The sequence below is a fragment of the Asparagus officinalis genome, chromosome 4 (assembly GCF_001876935.1).
Source record: "Asparagus officinalis chromosome 4, Aspof.V1, whole genome shotgun sequence".
In the NCBI taxonomy this organism is placed as follows: Eukaryota; Viridiplantae; Streptophyta; class Magnoliopsida; order Asparagales; family Asparagaceae; genus Asparagus; species Asparagus officinalis.
Window position 1 is genome coordinate 63,827,039 of NC_033797.1, and position 21,586 is coordinate 63,848,624.

Genomic DNA, 21,586 nt, shown 5'->3' on the forward strand with positions numbered 1-21,586 from the left:
TATCAATAGCTGGGATGATATGGAGAGCTCGTTCCTCGACAACTTCTTTGATGACGATGCCGAGATATCCATCAAGACACTCTTCGAGGAGAAACGGGAGGACGGGGAAACAGTCGACGACTTCGTCAAGCGCTTCCGGAATAAGGCGATGAACTACCGAGATCCGATCACAGAGGACTTCATCCTTCAAACATGCCACAACAACCTCTCTTTAGACGTGTTGGAAGTTATGGGAGTATCACCATCCAACACCTGGAAATAGTTAAAAGTGCACGGAGAGCAGACCGAACGCTTCCTCCGAAGGAAGAAGGCCGAGAGGAGCCAATCGACGGCTAATCCTCCAAACTCGAACATCGCCTCCCGTGGTAAGGGTAAGACACCTATAGCAGTTGTTGATGTTAATCAGACGTCGTAATAACAACCCCAAAGACAGCAAAAGACTTCGGATCCAAGACTCCAAAAGGAGTACTCCTTCAAGGACGAAGATGTTCCAGCCATTTTCGAGTCCCTCCTTGAAAATAACAAGATCACGCTACCACCTATCGTAGATCAGGAGGAAGCTGATAAAACTACGGATCCGAAGTACTATGCGTACCATAGGAGGGTCCTTAATCCTACCAAGGCTTGCTTCACTACCACCTATCATAGATCAGGAGGAAGCTGATAAAACTACGGATCCGAAGTACTATGCGTACCATAGGAGGGTCCTTAATCCTACCAAGGCTTACTTCGCTCTCAAGAATAGCATCAAAACCTTGGTTAAAGCCTGCATCATAACGCTCAATTAAGTCGAACGAACACTCTGAAGAGTATACGAGTATAAGCTGCTTCTCAATCCTCCAACCGGTATATGAGGTTAAACTGCTCCCCGGTACTCTAATAGGTATATGAGTCTAAACTGTTTCCTACCTTCGACGAGAAGTTCCTGGAGAATTTTATACATAATATTCTTAAGGATAACCCGGTCATCCAACTGAGTTTAATATTAGACCCAGTTTTGCAAAAAGCTGGGGGTGGGTAATTCACGTAACGGGAAGTTCCCGAAAGAATTCTACATAGTGTATTTTTAGGGATAACCCGGTCACTACAAGAATGTGATGAATAAGAAACTCCCACATAAACTCCCGCTACGTTTGTGCACTCAACATTCTCATTGTTAGAGTCCGGACATGGTATTCAAAATTTTAATCTTCTGATCATTGACGATTATCAAACCCCTCCGTGTTATGTATTTGCTACTTAACACCAGGAACCCCCTTTGAGTGATTTGTACAAATCAACACTCCTACTGTAATTTGTACTCCCACTCTTACTGTTCACTTGAACAAACCTTCCTATAGTTAGGACCACAACCAAAATACCATATCGATTCCTTCAATGAACGTGAGGTCCACAAATCGAGCGATCAAATCTTCCTACAGTTAGGATCATCTCAAACCTCCCACTCGGTCAAACATTCCTACAGTTAGGGCCAAAACCAAAATCCCCTCTCGATTCCTTCTATGAATGATGGGTCCACTTTTAAATCAAGTGATCAAATCTTCCTACAATTAGGATCACCTCAAACTCCTGCTTGGTCAAACTTTCCTACAGTTAGGGCCATAATCATAATTCACTCTCGATAAACGAGAAATTTACCTTTAGTTCGGTAATCAAACCTTCCGACAGTTAGGATTATCCGAATCTTTTCGATTCTCGGAGTGGAGATCCTACTCTTAGTTTCACTCTTCAGATTCTCGAGGTGGAAATCCCACTTCGAAGTGGAGATCCTACTCTTAGTTTCACTCTTCAGATTCTCGAGGTGGAAATCCCACTTCGAGTCTCCTTTGCAATTAGAAATAGAATATAAAATTCTTCCTTTCTAGTATCGGGTTTGTCTTTGCCCCAAGAGAAGACACAACCTTTTTAACTCTCATAATCCGTGCTTAACACGTGCGAGGAATTTTATCCCAAAGCCTAAGTAGGGTTAAGTCAGCGCCTAACACGCGTTACCGGTTAGTCTTTAACCGTAAAAAGGACAAAAGCCCACATATTCGACATTGTGGCAGTTTGCTATTAATAACACCATAATCCATGCCTCACACGTACGTGGAATTTTATCCCAAATCCTAAGTAGGGATAACTCAATGCCTAACACGCGTTGCCGGTTTAGTCTTTTACCAATTGAAGAAGACACCAGAATACCAATCTGGGGTATTTTATCCTGAAGCCTAAGTAGGGATAAGTCGGTGTCTAACACGTGTTGCCGTTTACTTCTTGACCGTAAAAAGAACAAAAGCCCACATATTCGACATTGTGATAGGTTGTTATTAATAACACCGTAATTCGTGCCTTACACGTGTGGGGAGTTTTATCCCGAATCCTAAGTAGGGATAAGTCAACGCCTAACACGCGTTATCAGTTTAGTCTTTTACCGATTAAAAAAGATACCAGAATACCAATCTGAGATATTTTATCTCGAAGTCTAAGAAGGGATAAGTCAGCGCCTAACACGCGTTGTCAGTTAGTCTTTTGTCGTAAAAAGGATAAAAACCCACATATTCGACATTGTGACATGTTGTTATTCATAACGCCAAAATCCGTGCTTCACACGCGCAGAGAAATTTATCCCGAATCCTAATTGGGGATAAGCCATCGCCTAACACGCGTTGCCGGTTTAGTCTTTTACCGATTGAAGAAGATATCAGAATCCAAATCTGGGGAATTTTATCTCAAATCCTAAGTAGGGATAAGTCAGCGCCTAACACGCGTTGTCGGTTAGCCTTTGACCGTAAAAAAGGACAAAAGCCCACATATTCGATATTGTGGTAGGTTGTTATTAATAACGCCATAATCTGTGCCTTACACACACGGAAAACTTTATCTCGACTCCTAAATAGAGATAAGTCAACGCCTAACACGCGTTGTTGGTTTAGTCTTTCGCCGAGTGAAAAAAACACCAGAATTCGAGTCTGGGGACTTTTATCCCAAATTCTAAGAAGAGATAAGTCAATACCTAACACGCGTTACCGGGTAGTCTATTCCCGTGAGAAATACGAAGTCTACGTATTCAATATCATAGCACTAAAAGAGTTAACATTTTTAACACAACGTTACATGCGGAACGGACTTAAACAATCTGCATACAAGCTCGATTCAAATGGTAATCGGTAAATGCACGTCAAATCCGTTGATGGCTGAGAATTTGTCAAAAATCCTGAGTCTGCATCTGATACATGCGGTCGGGTAGTCTATTCCCGTAAGAAAGACGAAGTCTGCGTATTTAATATCGTAGAACTAAAAGAGTTAACTCTTTTATCACAACGTCACATGCAGAACATACTTAAACAATTCGCATGCTAGCTAGACTCAAACGGTAGTCGGTAAAGGCTCATCAAACCCGTTGATCGGCATTTGCTGTCTCGGTCAACGCATAACCCTAAGTCAACGCTAGTCAACGCTGGGCAATCCGAAACCCTAGGTTAATACCGATCAACACGTAATCCTAGGTCAACGCCACTCAACACGTTATAACAAAAAGTCAATGTCGGGCTATCCGAAGCCCTAGGTCAACGACCGGGCGATCCGAAACCCTAGGTTAACACCGGTTAACGTGTAACCCTAGGTCAGCGCAGGCCAACGTGTTGTGACGAAAAGTCAACGTCGGGTGATCCGAAACAACATTGTTCAACACGTAGCCCTAAGCCAATATATTATGGCAGAGGTAGTTAGTTCAAAGTCAACTCGACAGCACAAGCCAAAATCAACTCACCAGTTTTGATTCAAGACTTCAACGACGGCCAGACGATAAACGCAGCGCCGGGAGAACTTCAGCTATTTGTCAAAATATTGAATAGACTAAAAATCAAAGGAGTCAAGAATCAAAGCTAACTACAGGTCCTTTTATACCAACTAAAGGTTGGACCGATTACATCCAAAGTATTCCAGGTCTCCTCTATAAAAGAATGAGGCTGAAACACTTTGGAGGGTGTATCTGTAGGCGTCTAAAATTGCCTACGGGCCCTCACACACAACTTGAGGTATAGAGAATACGATGAATGTTACTATCTGAGTCACAGAAGCTTAATCAACATTGGCAAGTGCATGAAGTGAGTCAACAAACCATGCGAAGCAACGGAACTTCGGAATAACGGAAATACAAACTGATTGGGAGCTCCGCTTACGAAAGACGAAACACCCCCGTGTCCTGTCCACTCCACAAATGATTCAATCATGGGAGCTTTTAGATCTTCTCGACAGCTTTTTGATGCATCTTGAATCGTACGATTCCGAGTTCAGACGACGAAGATACGGCTGAAACGGACAAGACGCGTAGAACTACGTTCTGGGCCTCGGCGAGACACCCAAAGGTGTCTCGGCTTTGGCCGAGACACCCACAGGTGTCTCGACTAGGCTGAGACACCTCTTGGTCTCTCGGCTTGGCCGAGACACCACATGGTGTCTCTCTCGTCTTGGCCGAGACACCCACGAGTGTCTCGGCCAGGCCGAGACACCCACGGGTGTCCGCAGACCCGAAAATCATATTTTGGTGGTTTAAAATCATTTTTTGACCGTTAACTACCTGGATTTGTTTTAACTGATCTGATATCATCTATGAACATGGTTAAGTGGTTACAACTAAAGATAAGATCGAATCGATCGTTCTTATCTAAAAACAGGGGTCCCTAAGCCTATAAATACAGCCCTAGGGCCTTCATTTTTTCAGATCTAGAATTCACGAGCGTCGGTGAAGCCCTGCTGAATTGAAGACTAAAGGAGCACGAATTTCAGAGAGAATGAGGAGACTTCAGCAAATTCTTCGCATAAAGAAGGAGAGTTTGATAGATCTGTAGCATGGTTCTTTCCCTTGAGATCGCCTCGTTATGGTGATCTCGAGAAGAGTGGTTATCTCGCTGTTGCTGAGATAATTACTTCAGTTTCTTGATTTCTTCGCGAATCAACAAAGCTCTGGATCTGATCTGATCGTTTGGTGATCCACGGATATAACCATCCCCGTCAAAGGCCAAGATCCCATGCAAGCAGAAGACCGATAAACGATCTTTATGTTTGTTTTGACGAGAATTATATTTTTATTGTGTAAGAGTCTTATAAAAAGACTATTCTTTTGTATTCTCATTGTAACGACTGAAGTTGTAATGAATACCTCGATGAAGAAACCAATTTTCTCCCCAAACATGATTGGTATGAGATTTACCTTGAAGGAAATTTTTTTTGAAGAATTTATTGAAAGCTACATGTTAGAGGGTGTGTCTGACAACCGATACTTAGACTTCCATTCAAAATATTAATTATATGTGTTTAACGGTACACTGGAGTGACAATGGTTGGAAATTGAACAAAATAATAATAAACTTTTGTCCAATTTCAAGTTATAAAGGAGATGATCTTGGGAAGGTGGTCGAGTGGTGTTTATTAGATTGGGAAATTGAGAATGTTTTCATCATCACGGTTGATAATGCTAGTTCAAATGATACCATGATTACATACTTAAAAAAGAAGTTCAACAATTGGGGAGGCATAATGTTGGGTGGGAAATATCTTCATATGAGATGTATAGCTCATATTGTTAATCTTGTTGTTAGTGATGGGCTCAAAGGGTTGGGGGATTCTGTTGCCTGTGTTCATTCGGGTAGTGAGATATATGATGCAATCTCCATCTAGATTAGCTAAATTCAAAACTTGCATTGAACTAGAAAAAATTGAATTTGGTTCATCTTTATGTTTGGATGTATGCACTAGATGGAATTCCACTTTTTTGATGTTGAACATTGCTCAAAAATATGAAAAAGCTTTTGAAAGATATGGTGAAGAGGATCCCTTCTTTAGATTTGAACTAAGTAATGGAAATTGAGCTCATGGAATGCCATTGGAGGATGAATGAGTTAATGTGAGAAGGTTATGCATTTTTCTTAAAATTTTTTATAAGCTAACATTACGTGTTTTAGGTTCTTCATATGTGGCAAGTAATTTTTTTTCTTCAAGAAATTGGTAATGTTGCTTGTGATTTGCAAAAATGGAGATTGTCTGATGATGCATCATATGCTAGAATTGCTAATAGAATGACAGATAAATTCTGATGATGCATCATATGCTAGAATTGCTAATAGAATGACAGATAAATATGAGAAGTATTGGGGAAGTTAGGAGAAGACGAACATGTTGATTTACATTGCGGCGCTTCTTGATCTACGAAATAAAAAAGATTTTTTGAATTTTATTCTTGAGCTTACATACGGTGAGAAAGAAAGTATTGATAAGTTAAAATTCATCAAAGATGTCGCATTTGTATTATTCAATGAGTACAAAATTAAATATGGAACCGAAATAGATGCAAGTGGGCAATCAATTGGTGCTTCATCTAATAATATTAAAAATGATGATGTTAATCAAATAATCGATGTAAGAAGTCAGTTTAAAAGGTTGAAAGCCGCAAAAGGAAGTGTCAAAGCAAAATCAGAGTTGGAAAAATTTCTAAGTGAGAATGTTGAAGCCGATCAAAGTAACTTTGATATTTTAGCTTATTGGAAAGTTAATAGTGTAAGGTTCCTAATTCTCTCTCGGATGGTTCGTGATGTATTAGCTATTCCAATCTCTATAGTTGCTTCTGAGACTACATTTAGTACAGGTGGCCGAGTACTTGATCCATTTAGGAGCTCATTGACTCCGAGAATGGTACAAAGCCTAGTATGCACTTCCGATTGGCTTCGAAACTTGTTGGCTATGCAGGGTTCAAGCAAAATTTGCTTTGAGGAAGATTTGGTTGCTCTTGAGAAGTTAGACATATGTATTTACCATTTATGTTTTTGTATGTTAAATGATTTGATACAATATTAACTTTTTATTTGTTTATCTTTCAGGTTTGGGCAAGCTTTCAATTGAACCGACAATCACGGATTTGTGAGAGCTTTCATGAAAGAACACAAGTAATAATTGTTTCTATTTGGTTTATATTTGGGTAAGCTTATGTCATGTTAATTCTAACTTCTAGCTAGTGTTATTTCTAATATAAGCGTTAGTTCTAGTGGTATGTTAGTTCTAGTTGAGCCCCTGTTAGTTCTAATAGCTCTCGTGTTAGTTCTAGCTAATATCATGTTAGATCTAACTTTCAGCTAGTGTTATTTCTAATATAAGCATTAGTTCTAGTGGTATGTTAGTTCTAGTTGAGTCCCTGTTAGTTCTAGCTGATGTCATGTTAGTTTTAACTTGCAGCTAGTGTTATTTCTAATATAAGCGTTAGTTCTAGTTGAGCTCATGTTAGTTCTAGAGGCTTTCGTGTTAGTTTTAGCTGATGTCATGTTAGTTCTAACTTGTAGCTAGTGTTATTTCTAATATAAGCGTTAGTTCTAGTGGTATGTTAGTTCTAGTTAAGCACGTGTTAGTTCTAGGGGCTCTCGTGTTAGTTCTAGTTGATGTCATGTTAGTTCTAACTTTCAGCTAGTGTTATTTCTAATATAAGCGTTAGTTCTAGTTGAGCTCCTGTTAGTTCTAGTGGCTCTCGTGTTAGTTCTAGCTAATGTCATATTAGTTCTAACTTCCAGCTAGTGTTATTTCTAATATAAGCGTTAGTTCTAGTGATATGTTAGTTCTAGTTGAGCCCTTGTTAGTTCTAGCGGCTCTTGTGTTAGTTCTAACTAATGTCATGTTAGTTCTAACTTTCAGCTAATGTTATTTCTAATATAAGCGTTAGTTTTAATGATATGTTAGTTCTAGTTGAGCCCCTGTTAGTTCTAGTGACTCTCGTGTTAGTTCTAACTTCTAGCTTTTTTTTGTATATCGCAGGACGACGATGAGGATGACAACTGTAGGCGTCAAAAAATACTGAAAGATATCCAAATACAGCTCAAGAAGAGATCATCCAAAGATTAAAAGAACACAAGGAACAGTGTAGACTGTCTCAGCACGCGAGATAGTGTTTACTGTCTCGCCGTGCGAGACAGTATTTACTGTCTCGCATGTGAGACAGTGTTTACTGTCTCATAGTACGAGACAATGTTTACTGTCTCGCAGTGCGAGATAGTATTTACTGTCTCGCACGCGAGACAACTTTCACTAAAAATTGGCCCACTAACCTCATATAAAGATGGTATTTAAGTAGTGGGACGGCGGTTACAAAAGGGGGAGAGCATTTTTAGAGCAATTCGAAGAAGATCGAGCAAATTGGATCAGATCTGAGCATAGAGAGCAGAGAGAAAACAACAAGAATTGAGTTCCTCGTGTGATTCCTTGAGATTCGAGCTTTGACTTGATCTTAAGAAGAGTGATCGTCTTACTTTGATAAGATATTCACTTCAAATTCCTACTTCGATAAACGAAGGAAGAATCTCTAAACCCCTCACAATCTGTGATTTGGTGGTCCACGAGTCAAAGCACTCCCGGCACAGGCAAAGATCCCGCGCAAGCAGCGATCCAAACAACGATCCTGCGTTTGTTTCTAAGGAGTTTGTAATTTGATTTTTGTTGTAAAGAATAGTTTTACAAAGTACAAAACTTACTCCTTTGTATTCATTGTAATCGATAAATAGTTATAATGAATTCTACAACAGAACATATTCCTGACGCAAACAAACTGGCGACCACAGTGGGAGCCAACGGTCTCGCTGTCGAGACCGTCGTGTCGCAGCCGATCAAGATATTGGTTGAGTCCATGGTTGAATATGAATTCGACCAAGCAAAGTTTGAGGAATATCTATCATCCCCATCCTCAAAGTCTTCCTCGCCTCACAAATGCAGGAAGACTTTATCTTCTAAGAAGGTTTTTAAGTTTTCGACTCCGTCGAACACTACAGATGAAGACTCTCGCTTGATTGTTGCTGAGGATTCTACTCGCAACCTCTCTGCTCATAATGACTCTTCTCCAATTAAGGAGTCATTGAATCAAAGCTCGCCGGCACTAACGAAGAGGGCTCATCAGAGACAATGTCAGCGCCGCGCTCGCCAAATGGCTAAGGCTTTGGAACAAACCGACGGAGTTCGTTATCACGCGGACTTAAGAGTCGAGGAGGCATCGAGTGGTTCAGTTGTCTCAACGACCAATCACTCATATCTCTGCTAAACTAATGACGGATGAATGAACTCTTATCAAAAGGGCTCGCTCGACCCTCAAAGAACGTATACAAAAACATTGTGCAAATGCTGCTCATGCCCATGCTCTCTTGCAACAAAGACGAGAAGGAAAGAAGGAAATGGTGTCTAAAGAATCACCAAAGAACCTTGAAGTTTGGAGCCCTAAATCCGAACTTGTGCAAAAATCGAATCATCAGAATACATCCTGTATCCGAGACACTTGTAACTGTCTCGGACAAAGCAGTAGTATCCGAGGCCAAAGAAAGACTTCCAAGTCCTCTCCTTCGATGCCGTCGACATCCATTCCCAATCCGTCTACCGCATCCATATCTGCTATGTCACCAGCGAAGCCGTGGGTTAGTCCCGACCTGTCAAAATTCAAGGTTACAATGGCGGATCGTCTTGGTCCTTTACCTGATGATCGAGACAAAGCCCCAGTCAGAGAACACTTGAATCCAGTAAACAAACCCCGAGTAAATTCTTATATTGGGGGTCGTAAATATCCTCCTATCAGGACGAAGCAATCCCAAGAAGAAAAAAACTATGATTTCCTCTCGCTTAAGGCCTGTAAAGATTCCATGCCCGCAATGGGGTGGATCTAAAAATATAACCTTGGATCACTCAGAGGCGACGACAAGTCATCCTGGGTATGTTAACAAGGTTCAAACACAAAAACAGAAGATATGTTGCTCTGGTCACCATGCTGACGAGCTGTACTATTAAACTAAAGGTGGAAACAAATCACAAAAAAGGACTGTTCGAGAAACGAGTCCTCATTGTGTATGTGAAAAACTTATCAAAGCAGTGTTGTCTGAATGCAGCTGCTTTAAAGCCATTCCGCCGAAAGTTTCTGTGTTCCAGAGACTTTCTACCGAAATGTCAAAGCCCAAACCGAGACATTTCAACAAGAAGCTTGATATTCAAGAGGATGAATTCCCTGAAGTCACCATCAACATGGCTGATAAAGGAAAATCTAAGTGGCATTCAAGTGAGTCAAACCCTAACTTTCCCCGGGAGGAAAAGTCAATTCAAGAATTGCCCAATGAATGTCTCGACTCCAGTTAGGAGCTATCAGACGTAGAGACTACAAGAGAATGCATGAAGGAATGCCCTCGGAGGATGAACTCTCGGACACTTGTTCTGCGATCGCTTCGGATGATACAATATCTAGCACGGAGCAAACCAAAGAAGTATTCACAATCACTCCTGATCAGTTTGCTCAAATGCTTCAAGAAGCTCTAGCCAAGCAACATGAAGAAATTAGAGCTGAGATGAAGACGGAAATAGAATTGGATATCCAACAAATGAAAGAATTATAAGCTCAACAGCTTCAACCCCCTGAGTCCAACCCCCTGAGTCCAGTCAGCGAGCTGAATCCAGCCATCACACTCGTAATGTTATAGATGACAGCGATCCAGAAGTGGATGAAGTCATTATGGCTGATATACCTCCTAATGACAATAACACTGGGGGTGGTTCAACGGATCCTCCCAATAACGATATTGGGGGTGGTTTAATTGCACCTCTTAATAACACTGGGAGTGGCCTAATTATTTCTACTCAACATCACTCAAAAAGAGATGAAGATGAGGACAAGAAGATGCAAGACCTTGAAAACAAAGTCAATGCTTTGATGTCCGCTCAAGAAGTAAAGAAGACGGGTATTCCGTGTCCCTATCCAAGAAAATGGGATTCAATACCGTACCCTACAAAATTCAATCTGATTAACTTCACACCGTTTGACGGGAAAAGCTCGCCTACTCAGCACTTGATTTATTTCAAGTTTCATTTGGGCATGATCTCTGGAAACGAGGCTTTAATGGTCCGGTCATTCGTTAGCACCCTTCGTGGGCCCGCCTTCGATGGGTACTGATGTCTCAAGCCAATGAGCATCAATTGCTGGGATGACATAGAAAGTTTGTTCCTCAGCAATTTCTTTGATGATGACACCGATGTGTCAATCGGAATCCTTCTAGATGAGAAGCAAAAAGACGGAGAGTCGGTCGACAATTTTGTCAAGCGCTTTCATAACAAAGCAATGAATTACAGAGATCCTGTTACAGAGGAGTTCATCCTGCAAACATACCACAATAATTTCTCCATCGATGTCCTGGAAGCCCTGGGGGTCGTGCCATCCACCACTTGGAAAGAGTTAAAACTACGTGACAAACAAGCTGAATACTTTCTTAAAAGAAAGAAAGCTGAGAGAAGCCAACCGACGATATCTGCAATCGCTGTGAACGCGACTCTCGATCCGAAGTTACGAAAGGGGTATTCTTTCGAAGATGATGAAGCTCTAGCCATCTTGAAATACCTCCTCACCAATGACAAAATCGAACTGCCACCTATTAAAGATCAGGAGGGAGCTAAAAGGACTACAGATCCAAATTACTGTGCATACCACAGAAGAGTTCTTCATCCTACCAAGGTTTGCTTTGGACTCAAAAACAAAATCAAAGCCTTAATTGACTCCGACGTCATAACGGCGAAACAAGCTAAATAAAGATGGCCTCCTACTCCATTGGGTACACGAGTATAAACTGTTTCCCCTAACTCCGAAGAGTATACGAGTATAAACTGCTTCTCCATACACTCCAAAGGGTATACGAGTATAAACTGTTTCCCGAACCTCCGACCGATATAAGAGGTTAAAAATTGCTTCCAAATGTGATTAGACTCAGGTTCACCTGAAAGCTGGGGGTGGATATGAGGTTATCATGGCTGAATACGAAGACAGGAACCAAGACCTGATTCTATATCAAGAACAACAACATTGCTCACAAACGAAAAGTTTCTGAAAAAGTACTATCCCTAGTACATTCAGGGTAACCTATTTAACGGGAAGTTTCTAGAGAATACTATATATGGTATTCTTAAGGATAACCTGAAACTAATCGATTGTTCAAGGTAAAAACCAATCACCTGAATAATCCACCCTTAATCATGACAAAAAATAATTAAGAACCTTCCGTTGTGGCTATTTAATCATGTCCAAAATGATTAAAACCCTTTCACTGTGATTTTTAGAGTACTCTTTCATTGAGATGAGATTCAATGACTTCATCAAGTCGATCTTCCCTCACAAAACTCTGAAATCATTCATCTGCTGCTTAAGTGATTTCAATCGTCGGGATCAATTTTGCCAACTCCCACTGTGACTTTCCAAGCACTTTATCGTTGAGATGAGATTCAATGACCTCATTGGGTCAGTCTTTCCTCACGAAACTCCTACGGTCTAATTACGAAGTGCTTGATAATTCACAGTCCTCCACCATAAAATCCCTCACTGATCAAATTAATTAACGGTGGGTCCACCAAAATTCTTCACGGTTGAATCCATTCAAACCCCCACTGTGCCTAAGCCTTTAACACTCCCACTGTTGAAGTCCTGACATGACATCCAAAATTTCAATCAGCTGATCCATAGCGATTATCAAACCCCTTCGTGTTAAGTCCTTATCGCTTGACATCAAAAACTCCCACCAGGTGTTGTGTACAAGTTAACATTCCCATCGTTATTTGTACCTCGCTCCCACTTCTTATTTGGTCAACTTCCTATAGTTAGGACCAAAGCCAAAATCTCCTCTTGATTCCTTCCATGAACGAGAACCTCTTTAGATCAATCTTCCCTCACAAAATTCTTATTTTGGTCAAACCTTTAAACAGTTAGGACCAAAGACAAAATCCCCTCTCGATTCCTTCCATGAACGAGAGGTCCACAAATTGAACGATCAAACCTTTAAATAGTTAGGATCGTCTCAAACCCCCATTTGGTCAAACCTTCCTACAGTTAGGACCAAAGCCAAAATCTCTTCTCGATTCCTTCCACGAACAAGAAGTCCACAAATTGAACGATCAAACCTTCCTACAGTTAGGATCGTCTCAAAACTCCCATTTGGTCAAACCTTTAAACAGTTAGGACCAAAACCAAAATCCCCTCTCGATTCCTTTCATGAACGAGAGATCTACAAATCGAGCGATCAAACCTTTAAATAGTTAGGATCGTCTCAAACCCCCATTTGGTCAAACCTTCCTACAGTTAGGACCAAAGCCAAAATCTCTTCTCGATTCCTTCCACGAACGAGAAGTCCGCAAATCGAGTGATTAAACCTTTAAATAGTTAGGATCGTCTCAAACCCCCACTCGGTCAAACCTTTAAACAGTTAGGACCAAAGTTGGAATTCCATCTCGATAAATGAGATATCCACTTTTAGATTGGATAATCAATCCTTTTAACAGTTAGGGTTATCTAAATCTTCTCAATTCTCGGAGTGAAGATCCCACTCTTAGTTTCACCCTTCAGATTCTCGAAGTGGAGATCCTACTTTGAGTTTCTTTTGCAGCAGGAGATAGAATATAAAATTCTTTCTCTCCAGCATCGGGTTCATCTCTACCAACAAAAAAGAGACCAGGAGATAGAATATAAAATTCTTCCTCTCCATCATTAGGTTTATCTCTACCAACAAAAAAAGAGACCATGAGATAGAATATAAAATTTTTTCTCTCCATCATCGGGTTCACCTCTACCAACAAAAAAGAGACCAGGAGATAGAATATAAAATTCTTCCTCTCCATCATTGGGTTCACCTCTACCAACAAAAAAAAAGAGACCAAAATACTCCAATAGGTATACGAGTCTAAACTATTTCCCTAATCTCAACAGGAAGTTTCTGGAGAATACCACTCAGAATATTCTTAAGAATAACCTGAATACTTTAATAGGTACATGAGTCTAAACTGTTTTCCTACCCTCAACAGGAAGTTTCTGGAGAATATCACTTAGAATATTCTTAAGAATAACCTGGCTACCTCCCAACGAGTATATGAGGTTAACTATTTCTCGAAAACTCCAAAAAATACATGAGTATAAACTGTGTTCTTATGAAGACTGATACAGTGATTAACAATCCAGTATCAATTTGATGACAAAAGCTGAATTCACAAGTACAAATTTCAGCTTCGATTCAAGATCTCGACAATGGTCAAATGATAAACGTAGTACCGAAAGAATATTAGATATTCTACAAGGAACTGAATAGACTAAGGGATGAAGAGATCAGGAGTTGAAACCATTTACGGATCCTTCTACACGATCTACTCAACTAAGTATTGAAGAGATCGTAAGTAAAATCTATCTTGTCCAAAGTATCCCAGACTCCTCTATAAAAGAATGAGTCTGTAATACTTTGGAGGGGGTATCTGTAGGCATCAAAAAATGCTGAAAGATATCCAAATACACCTCAAGAGAAGATCATCCAAAGATCAAAAGAACACAAGGAACAATGTAGACTGTCTGGACACGCGAGACAGTGTTTACTGTCTCGCCGTGCGAGATAGTGTTTACTGTCTCGCAGTGCGAGACAGTGTTTACTATCTCGCACGCGAGACAGCTTTCGAAGGATCAGAAACCATTTTGTATAACCGCCGATACGTGTCCATTAACTGTCAAAGAACATGAGAAACGTCGTGGGTGAGAATCACATGGATAACTGTCAAAATAACGGAGTTTGAAACGTGGGAAGGCAGTTACAGTGGAAACCACTGGGCAGTTGGGTTTTCCGAGACAGTGTTTACTGTCTCGGAACCTGAGACAGTAAACTCTGTCTCGGCCGCCGAGACAACAAACACTGTCTCGGTCGTCGAGACAGCAAATGCTGTCTCGCGGGCACGTTTCCTCTAAAACTTTGTGTTTTTACTTGAACTGTTCTTGGAGGCTATAAACACCCCCTAGGGTCATTACTGACGAAGAGCATCGAGCAAATTGGAGCAGATCTGAGCATAGAGAGCAGAGAGAAAACAACAAGAATTGAGTTCCTCGTATGATTCCTTGAGATTCGAGCTTTGACTTGATCTTAAGAAGAGTGATCGTCTTACTTTGATAAGATATTCACTTCAAATTCCTACTTCGATAAATGAAGGAAGAATCTCTAAACCCCTCACAATCTGTGATTTGGTGGTCCACGAGTCAAAGCACTCCCGGCACAGGCAAAGATCTCGCGCAAGCAGCGATCCAAACAACGATCCTGCGTTTGTTTCTAAGGAGTTTGTAATTTGATTTTTGTTGTAAAGAGTAGTTTTACAAAGTACGAAACTTACTCCTTTGTATTCATTGTAATCGATAAACGGTTATAATGAATTCTACAACAGAACATATTCCTAACGCAAACAACAACTAAAGCTGGAAAAACGGTGAAGATGATTTACGGGGAATTTTTGACATACTCCTTTCTTTGGCCCTCTGTAATGACCGTAAAATTTTTATACTAGTTAAAATAAATTTTTGGTATTTTAAAATATTTAATTATAATTTTTAAAAGAGTATTTGTATTTTTTCTCGATTTTCTAGAAATTTTCTATGATTTAAAGTCTAAGTTTTATATTTATTTAAATGGTTTTGATATTTATAAATTTTTGATATTTATAAATTAATTTAGTGCAATGAAAATTTTTGGGATTTATCCGTTGTGTTACTGATACTATTACGTATTATTTTAAATAATACGTCGTATTATTATTACTATTACGTATTAATTCTTACATTATGTTGAATTATTAATTACGTATTATTTGTGTAAATTATTATATTATTTTAATTATTACGTATCAGCTGTCGTATTAGCATAACTGGTACGTTTTATCGTGTAGATAATTGTCACATAATTATTTGATTTTAAATGTAAGTTAATATATTATTATTATTATTATTTATTCTCGTTTAATTATATAATATGTGTATATTTCGACTATTTCGTATCAACTGTTGTATTAACATAACATGTACGTTTTTATTTGTAGATAATTATTCTGTAATTGGTTTAATTTTTAATACCCGTAACTATTTATTTAATTATTTTTGTTTAAATACCTGAACCCATTTGAAAATAATCCAGAATTTTGCTTCCCGCGTCAAACCCCCAACAACCATTCCCCTAATCACGTTCTCTCCCTCCTCATTTTTCCAAGAAGACGGCTATCCACACGCATCATCTTTTAATATTTTATTTTATTTTTATTTTTTATTCAAAAAAACTTTTCTATTTAAACCCTCACCCAACTCCTCTCGTGCTCACCCAGTTTCTCTCTCTCTTCTCCCCTCTCCTCCTCTCTCTCCTCTCTCTCTCTCTCTCTCTCTGTCTTCCTCTCTCCATCCTCGAAGCCCCTTAACCGCCGCCAGCTCCACGCCGACGAGCCCGCAGCCTCCACGAAACCGACCACAGCCAGCCCGCGTCCGGCCTCCCCGCCCGAGCCCGCCCCCCACCCTGTCCTCAGCTCTCCACCCTCAGCCCCAGCACTTCGCCGCTCCTCAGGCCTTGAGCTCCACCACAACTGCCCTCCCCGCAGTCAGCCGCTCGCCGCTCCCCACCTAAACCCTCCGCTGACTGACCACCGTTTCTTCCCGCCAGATTTCCTGCCCCAGTCGCCATCCCCCACCAAGCCGCAACCCCAACCTCCGACCAACTCCCCAGATCTCCGACCAGCCTTCACGCTCGCCCGACCCGCCGTTCGCCGCTCCTTCGACCCAGGCGCCGCCTGACCACCTCAGACCCCACAGCCTCGCCAAAGCCCCAGCCCGCAGCCCCATCTCCTCTTCGACGCCCCTCTCCACCCCAACAACCCCTCCACCGCCGCCATCCTCACGCCGCCGCCTGGAGCCGCCGCTCAACTCCTACAGCGCCCCTCCGAGCTCCCTGTCGATCTCCTCCTCCCTGTCGCCACCACCCGCACCGGCGACGCTGACCTACCTCGTCGCCTCTGCAGCTTAGCTCGCCCCCCAGCCACTGTCCTCCATCGACATCGCCGACGACTCTCTTCCGCTGACGACACTCCCCAACAACTCCGACCGACGATCTTCAGACCCGCGGACTCGCGTGTCAACGTCGATACGTTCAACGAACCCGAGGCAAGATCCCTATTCTTGCTTAGTACAATTTTAGATTGATCACAAATTAATTATGAATAAGAACTCGTTACCCGAATAATTACTCGTTACAAATATAGAACTGTCATGAACATATTAAACTAAGAACTATAACGTATAGAACTATTGTGAACGAAATGGACTGTGGACAATAACGTATGACCATTCACGTTGTAATACATATACTGTGATGACCTGCATGGATTTATTTGACGAATGATATTAAAAAGTACTAAAAATAATATTTTGATAATAGATACTGTAAAGATAAAATAAAATAAAATTATTTTAGATTAATTATAATTTTAAAGAATTTATTGACAAAATAATCAATTTAAAATAATTACTATTTTGGTGAAAAATCATTTTAGAGTAATTATAATAAATTAATAGAATTTATTTGATAAAAGAATTATTTTAGAATAATTATAAATAATTTAAAAGAATTTATTTTAGAATAAGTATCAATTTAGAATAATTTCAATAATTTAAGAAAGTTTTATAAAAGAAATAAGTTAATGTTCATGTGGTCGGATAAGACTGTTGATGTATCTTCCAGGCTCGCGCCAGTGGTTGGTGTCGCCACTGGGGTTGGTTTGTAGGGCTAAAGTGAAGTGTGTACATCACTTTGGTCAGTGGGAATTTATTTCGTCACCTGAGTTCTGTTTGAAGTTCGGACCAGACAGAAACGGATTGCGTGCAGTCCTCTAGGCCGCATGTGTAGCGGGATTGGATGCACGTAGAGGATTTGTGAACAGTCAGTTATCCGGTAATATGAACGTTGACTCTGTGTGAGATGTGACCAGTGACCTATTATAGAATGGCTAGTTACATGACCTTGTTTCTTGGCTATGTATGAATTCTTGTGAGATACGGACCAATTATGTTTCTTTTCATACATAGATTAGGATTAATATTTAATTATCTACAATTTAAGACATATGGTATATACATGAGGGTTTCCTTGTTTGGATTATTTCGCTCGACGTACTATGTCTCGAGTTGTAGATTTTTAAGTATTAATTCCATCTAGTGTATGACTCTGTACTTGGATGATTATTCTGATCGCTAGCTGCATGATCGACTTGTTACTTGGTTGATTTTCTTAGATTTATTCTGATTATTCTAATTTATAGTAGTAAATCATTTTAGATTATTAGTATTTCAGTTGCATCTTTCCATTGTTATTACCATTATTGCATTGGTCGCACGACCGTCCTATTCTTCCTTTTGGGATCTTGCTGTGTGCCATACACGCTGACGTACACCTGTTTCCTCTGGTGTACGTCAGATTTATATGATGGTCAGCTTCAGTTCGGAGTCATACAGGAGCCAGAGGATTTCCCGCAGGAGTGCTCTGCAGACCGAGCAGAAGAAGACGAAGCTTAGTTATTGGTCCTCCATTTACTTTTGTAGCACCTTCCATTCTGTTGATCGATGTATTTTATATTTTCTAGCATTTCTTTCAGATAGTCTTGTATAAGGGCATGTTAAATGGAATATTATGCATGGGATGATATTCAGTTGTGATATGTATATTTTCTGTTCTGTGTTGTTCATTATATTCTTGCTATCTGTGATCGGGGACCTGTGCATTTGCATTGTATTTATTTCCAGACGCTTAGCGTATTAGATTGAGAAGACGGGGTCTAGCACTTATCTCTCCTCAGTTTAATACGTCGCGTGCTTGCTCGCGTCCCGATTCCCTGATATTTTGGGAAGCAGGGCGTGACACCCTCTCTGGTTATCGTAGGAAATAGGGGAGTGAGCTCATAGGAATGAAACTTTTGAACTCAAATTTTGTGCTTGAGAAATGCTTACGTTTTGTTTAGATAGATGTGAGTTCATTCATTGTAACTATTAGGACTTGAATCATTATGGGTTAAAAATAATATCAATGTTTAATGCTTCATAATCTCCTACTTTGTTGATATTTTTTTCTTTAACACATTATGTTGTTTGATAACAAGTTTGATGAAGTTAGAACCGAACAAGCCGAACGGAACAGCACCGAACCGACTTGCAACGATTCGGTTCGATTTTGAATTATAGGCGAACGGGTTCAGTTGTTCAAAATTTGGTAAAAACCAAGCCGACTGACCGTTTGCATACCCCTACTTGGTTAGATTGGGTGTTGGGGTGGTGATAAAAACCGGATCTTCTTTTATGATCCAAACCCGACCCAATAATACCCTAGAAATCCAAACCCGCTCCAATTCCCACTTTTGCTTTATTATTATTATTATTATTATTATTATTTCTTGGCCTCTTCCTCCAGCTCTCTCTCTAACCCTTAACAAAGCTCAGCGCTAATTGAAAACCCATTTTTCTATATTTCTCATCATCGTCTTCCTCCTCCGCCATGGATTCAATCGAAGCGCTGGTGGTCCACATCCAAGCCCTCTCGAGTAATCCTCAGGATATCTCTCATCTTCACCCTCTCCTGAAGCAATCCGACGACTCTCTCAAGTCTCAGGCCCCTCGCCTCGCTCCCTTCTTCGATCGCCTCGACCCCAAGAATGCAGCTCTCTTCGGGCTCTTTCTATTCTTCTGATAACTCTCCTTTCCTGATTCTTTGGGGCCTTTTTGAGTTGGGTTTGCCTAGTTTTAGGGTTTTTTTGAAAAAAATTGCATATGAGCTGATTAAGATGTAGTGTTGTTTTGGTTTCTGTTTCTTTTTTGGTGGCCGTTGGTTTTGTGGTCTCTCGGATTTTTAGGGCAGTGGGGTTCTTCCCTTTTAGTTTGGCATATAGATTTTGTTCAAGACTGAGAGAATTGGCCCCCCCTTTTTGTTGTTGTAATTATGGAGTCTGTACTATTGTGCACATGATTTTTAGGAATACTATCCTGTTTAGCCTTAGGCGTAGGTTCATTTTGGGCCTTTGGTTAGTGTTATTTTATACATTAGGTTATATTTGTGCGAGAAAGGATGAGTCTACTGTGTAGTTATATTGATTCGAGACAGTGTAATTTCCTCTTCTTCTTCTTCTTTTGGTGGGAGTGGAATTTGAACCTCGGATATCTCTGTCTCACTCAGCTTTTCTAATGAAACAAGCAGCTGTATCAAACAGCAACACAGTTTAAGTAGGAAGACTAGTGAAAGCTGAGTGAAGCAGTTCTACTCTTCTTCTTTGATCCCCTGATAAGGAGTAATAAGTTAGGGACTCAGGCACATATCTGATTTAGTTGTTAGTTGAGAGATTCTTCAGAGATTATTAACATTCATTTGCGTAAATGTATGGTTTTGCAGGGACGCATTCTCAAGTAGACCAATTATAAGAGAACAAGCTAGCGGTTTCCTCGTGATTGTCGTCAACTTTATCAATTCATGCTCAGAAGAGCAGATTCGGTTGGCACCTGAGAAATGTATGATACCATAACATACTTGGTCATTCAATCTACTCTATCTGCATGAACATTAATAAGCATATAACTCCATTTACTGCCCCATGTGTGCAGTTATATCCATCTGCAGGAGGTTCAAGGATCAAATAATGCAGCTTCAAGCGCCAATGAGGGGAGTAGCCCCCTTGCGGACTGCCATCCGTAAGCTTCGGCCTTCTTCTGAGCATTTGACAGCTCTACATGCTGACTTTTTGCTTCTATGTATTCTATCAAAGCGCTACAAAGCGGCACAAAGCATCCTAGATGAACGTGTATTTGAGTTTGATCTTCCAAGAGATCTATTTCTCTATTGTTACTACGGGTTAGTCCTGCACCATTATTTATATCATTGTTCATTACAATAAGCCATTGCCCATTAGTAAAATAATGATTTTTCTTAGCATGCTTATCTTTATCTAGAAATTGCTAGTGCAAACCAAGGACAGTTCAACTTGTCGTCACCTAATCTGGTGTTTTTATTGTAGAGTTATTATAAATTCCGGACACTCTCTCTAATTGTTAATTGGAGTAAGTAACATTGTTTCAAGGAAAGTAATTGTGTAAAAGTATTTAGATTGTGATTTCAATCACAGAACATTTTGAAATTTTTATAGATCAGCTTGTTGAGTTGTTTTATCACTTTCCAAGCTTTTTTCTCAAAAAATGGTCAGTGAAGCACCAGAATTCCAAGTAAAATGGGTGTAGCAAAGGATCAACCAAACTTTCTTGACTATTGTTTACCTTCATCCCGCTTTGATTTGGTATCAAATTTTTATTCAACCTTCAACTTTAAGCCTGTGCATGACTTGCCATGATCGGAGAGGCGTAGTCTATTTGTGGGAAGAACTTTACAGTAATTGATCGGAATTAAAATCATGCATAAATGAAGTGACTCTTTCAAATTCCCTACCTTAGAAAGCGAGTGTAGCCGATGAAAGAGGATCACAATCATACTTATAGCAAATTTAAGTTACCCTAAAGTGATTAAAAATAAAGAGTGGAGAACTACAGGGATGATGGATGAGTTTTAGGAAGTAGTGATGGATCAGAGGAGTTGGACAAGGGGTGGATAAAGAGATGAAAATTGAGAATTTGGGATGAAAGCACCTATGTAGATTTTAACAGAAAACACTATTGTAGGTTTTAACAGAGAACACTAATGTGAATCTATTTGGCTTAATCAAAGGATTTTGTGTGTGTGTGTGGAGGGGGGGGGGGGGG

General features: G+C 40.2%; 1 protein-coding gene across 1 annotated transcript in view; it reads left to right on the plus strand.

The window, feature by feature from the left end:
• The window catches only part of LOC109837590 (COP9 signalosome complex subunit 3), a 10,766-nt gene continuing 8,423 nt past the window's right edge, over positions 19,244-21,586 (plus strand). The window contains exons 1-3 of the mRNA XM_020405903.1: positions 19,244-19,528; positions 20,232-20,347; positions 20,441-20,687. Coding sequence (XP_020261492.1) covers positions 19,344-19,528; positions 20,232-20,347; positions 20,441-20,687 — 548 coding nt within the window. The 5' untranslated portion in view covers positions 19,244-19,343. The remainder of the gene's footprint in view (positions 19,529-20,231; positions 20,348-20,440; positions 20,688-21,586) is intronic.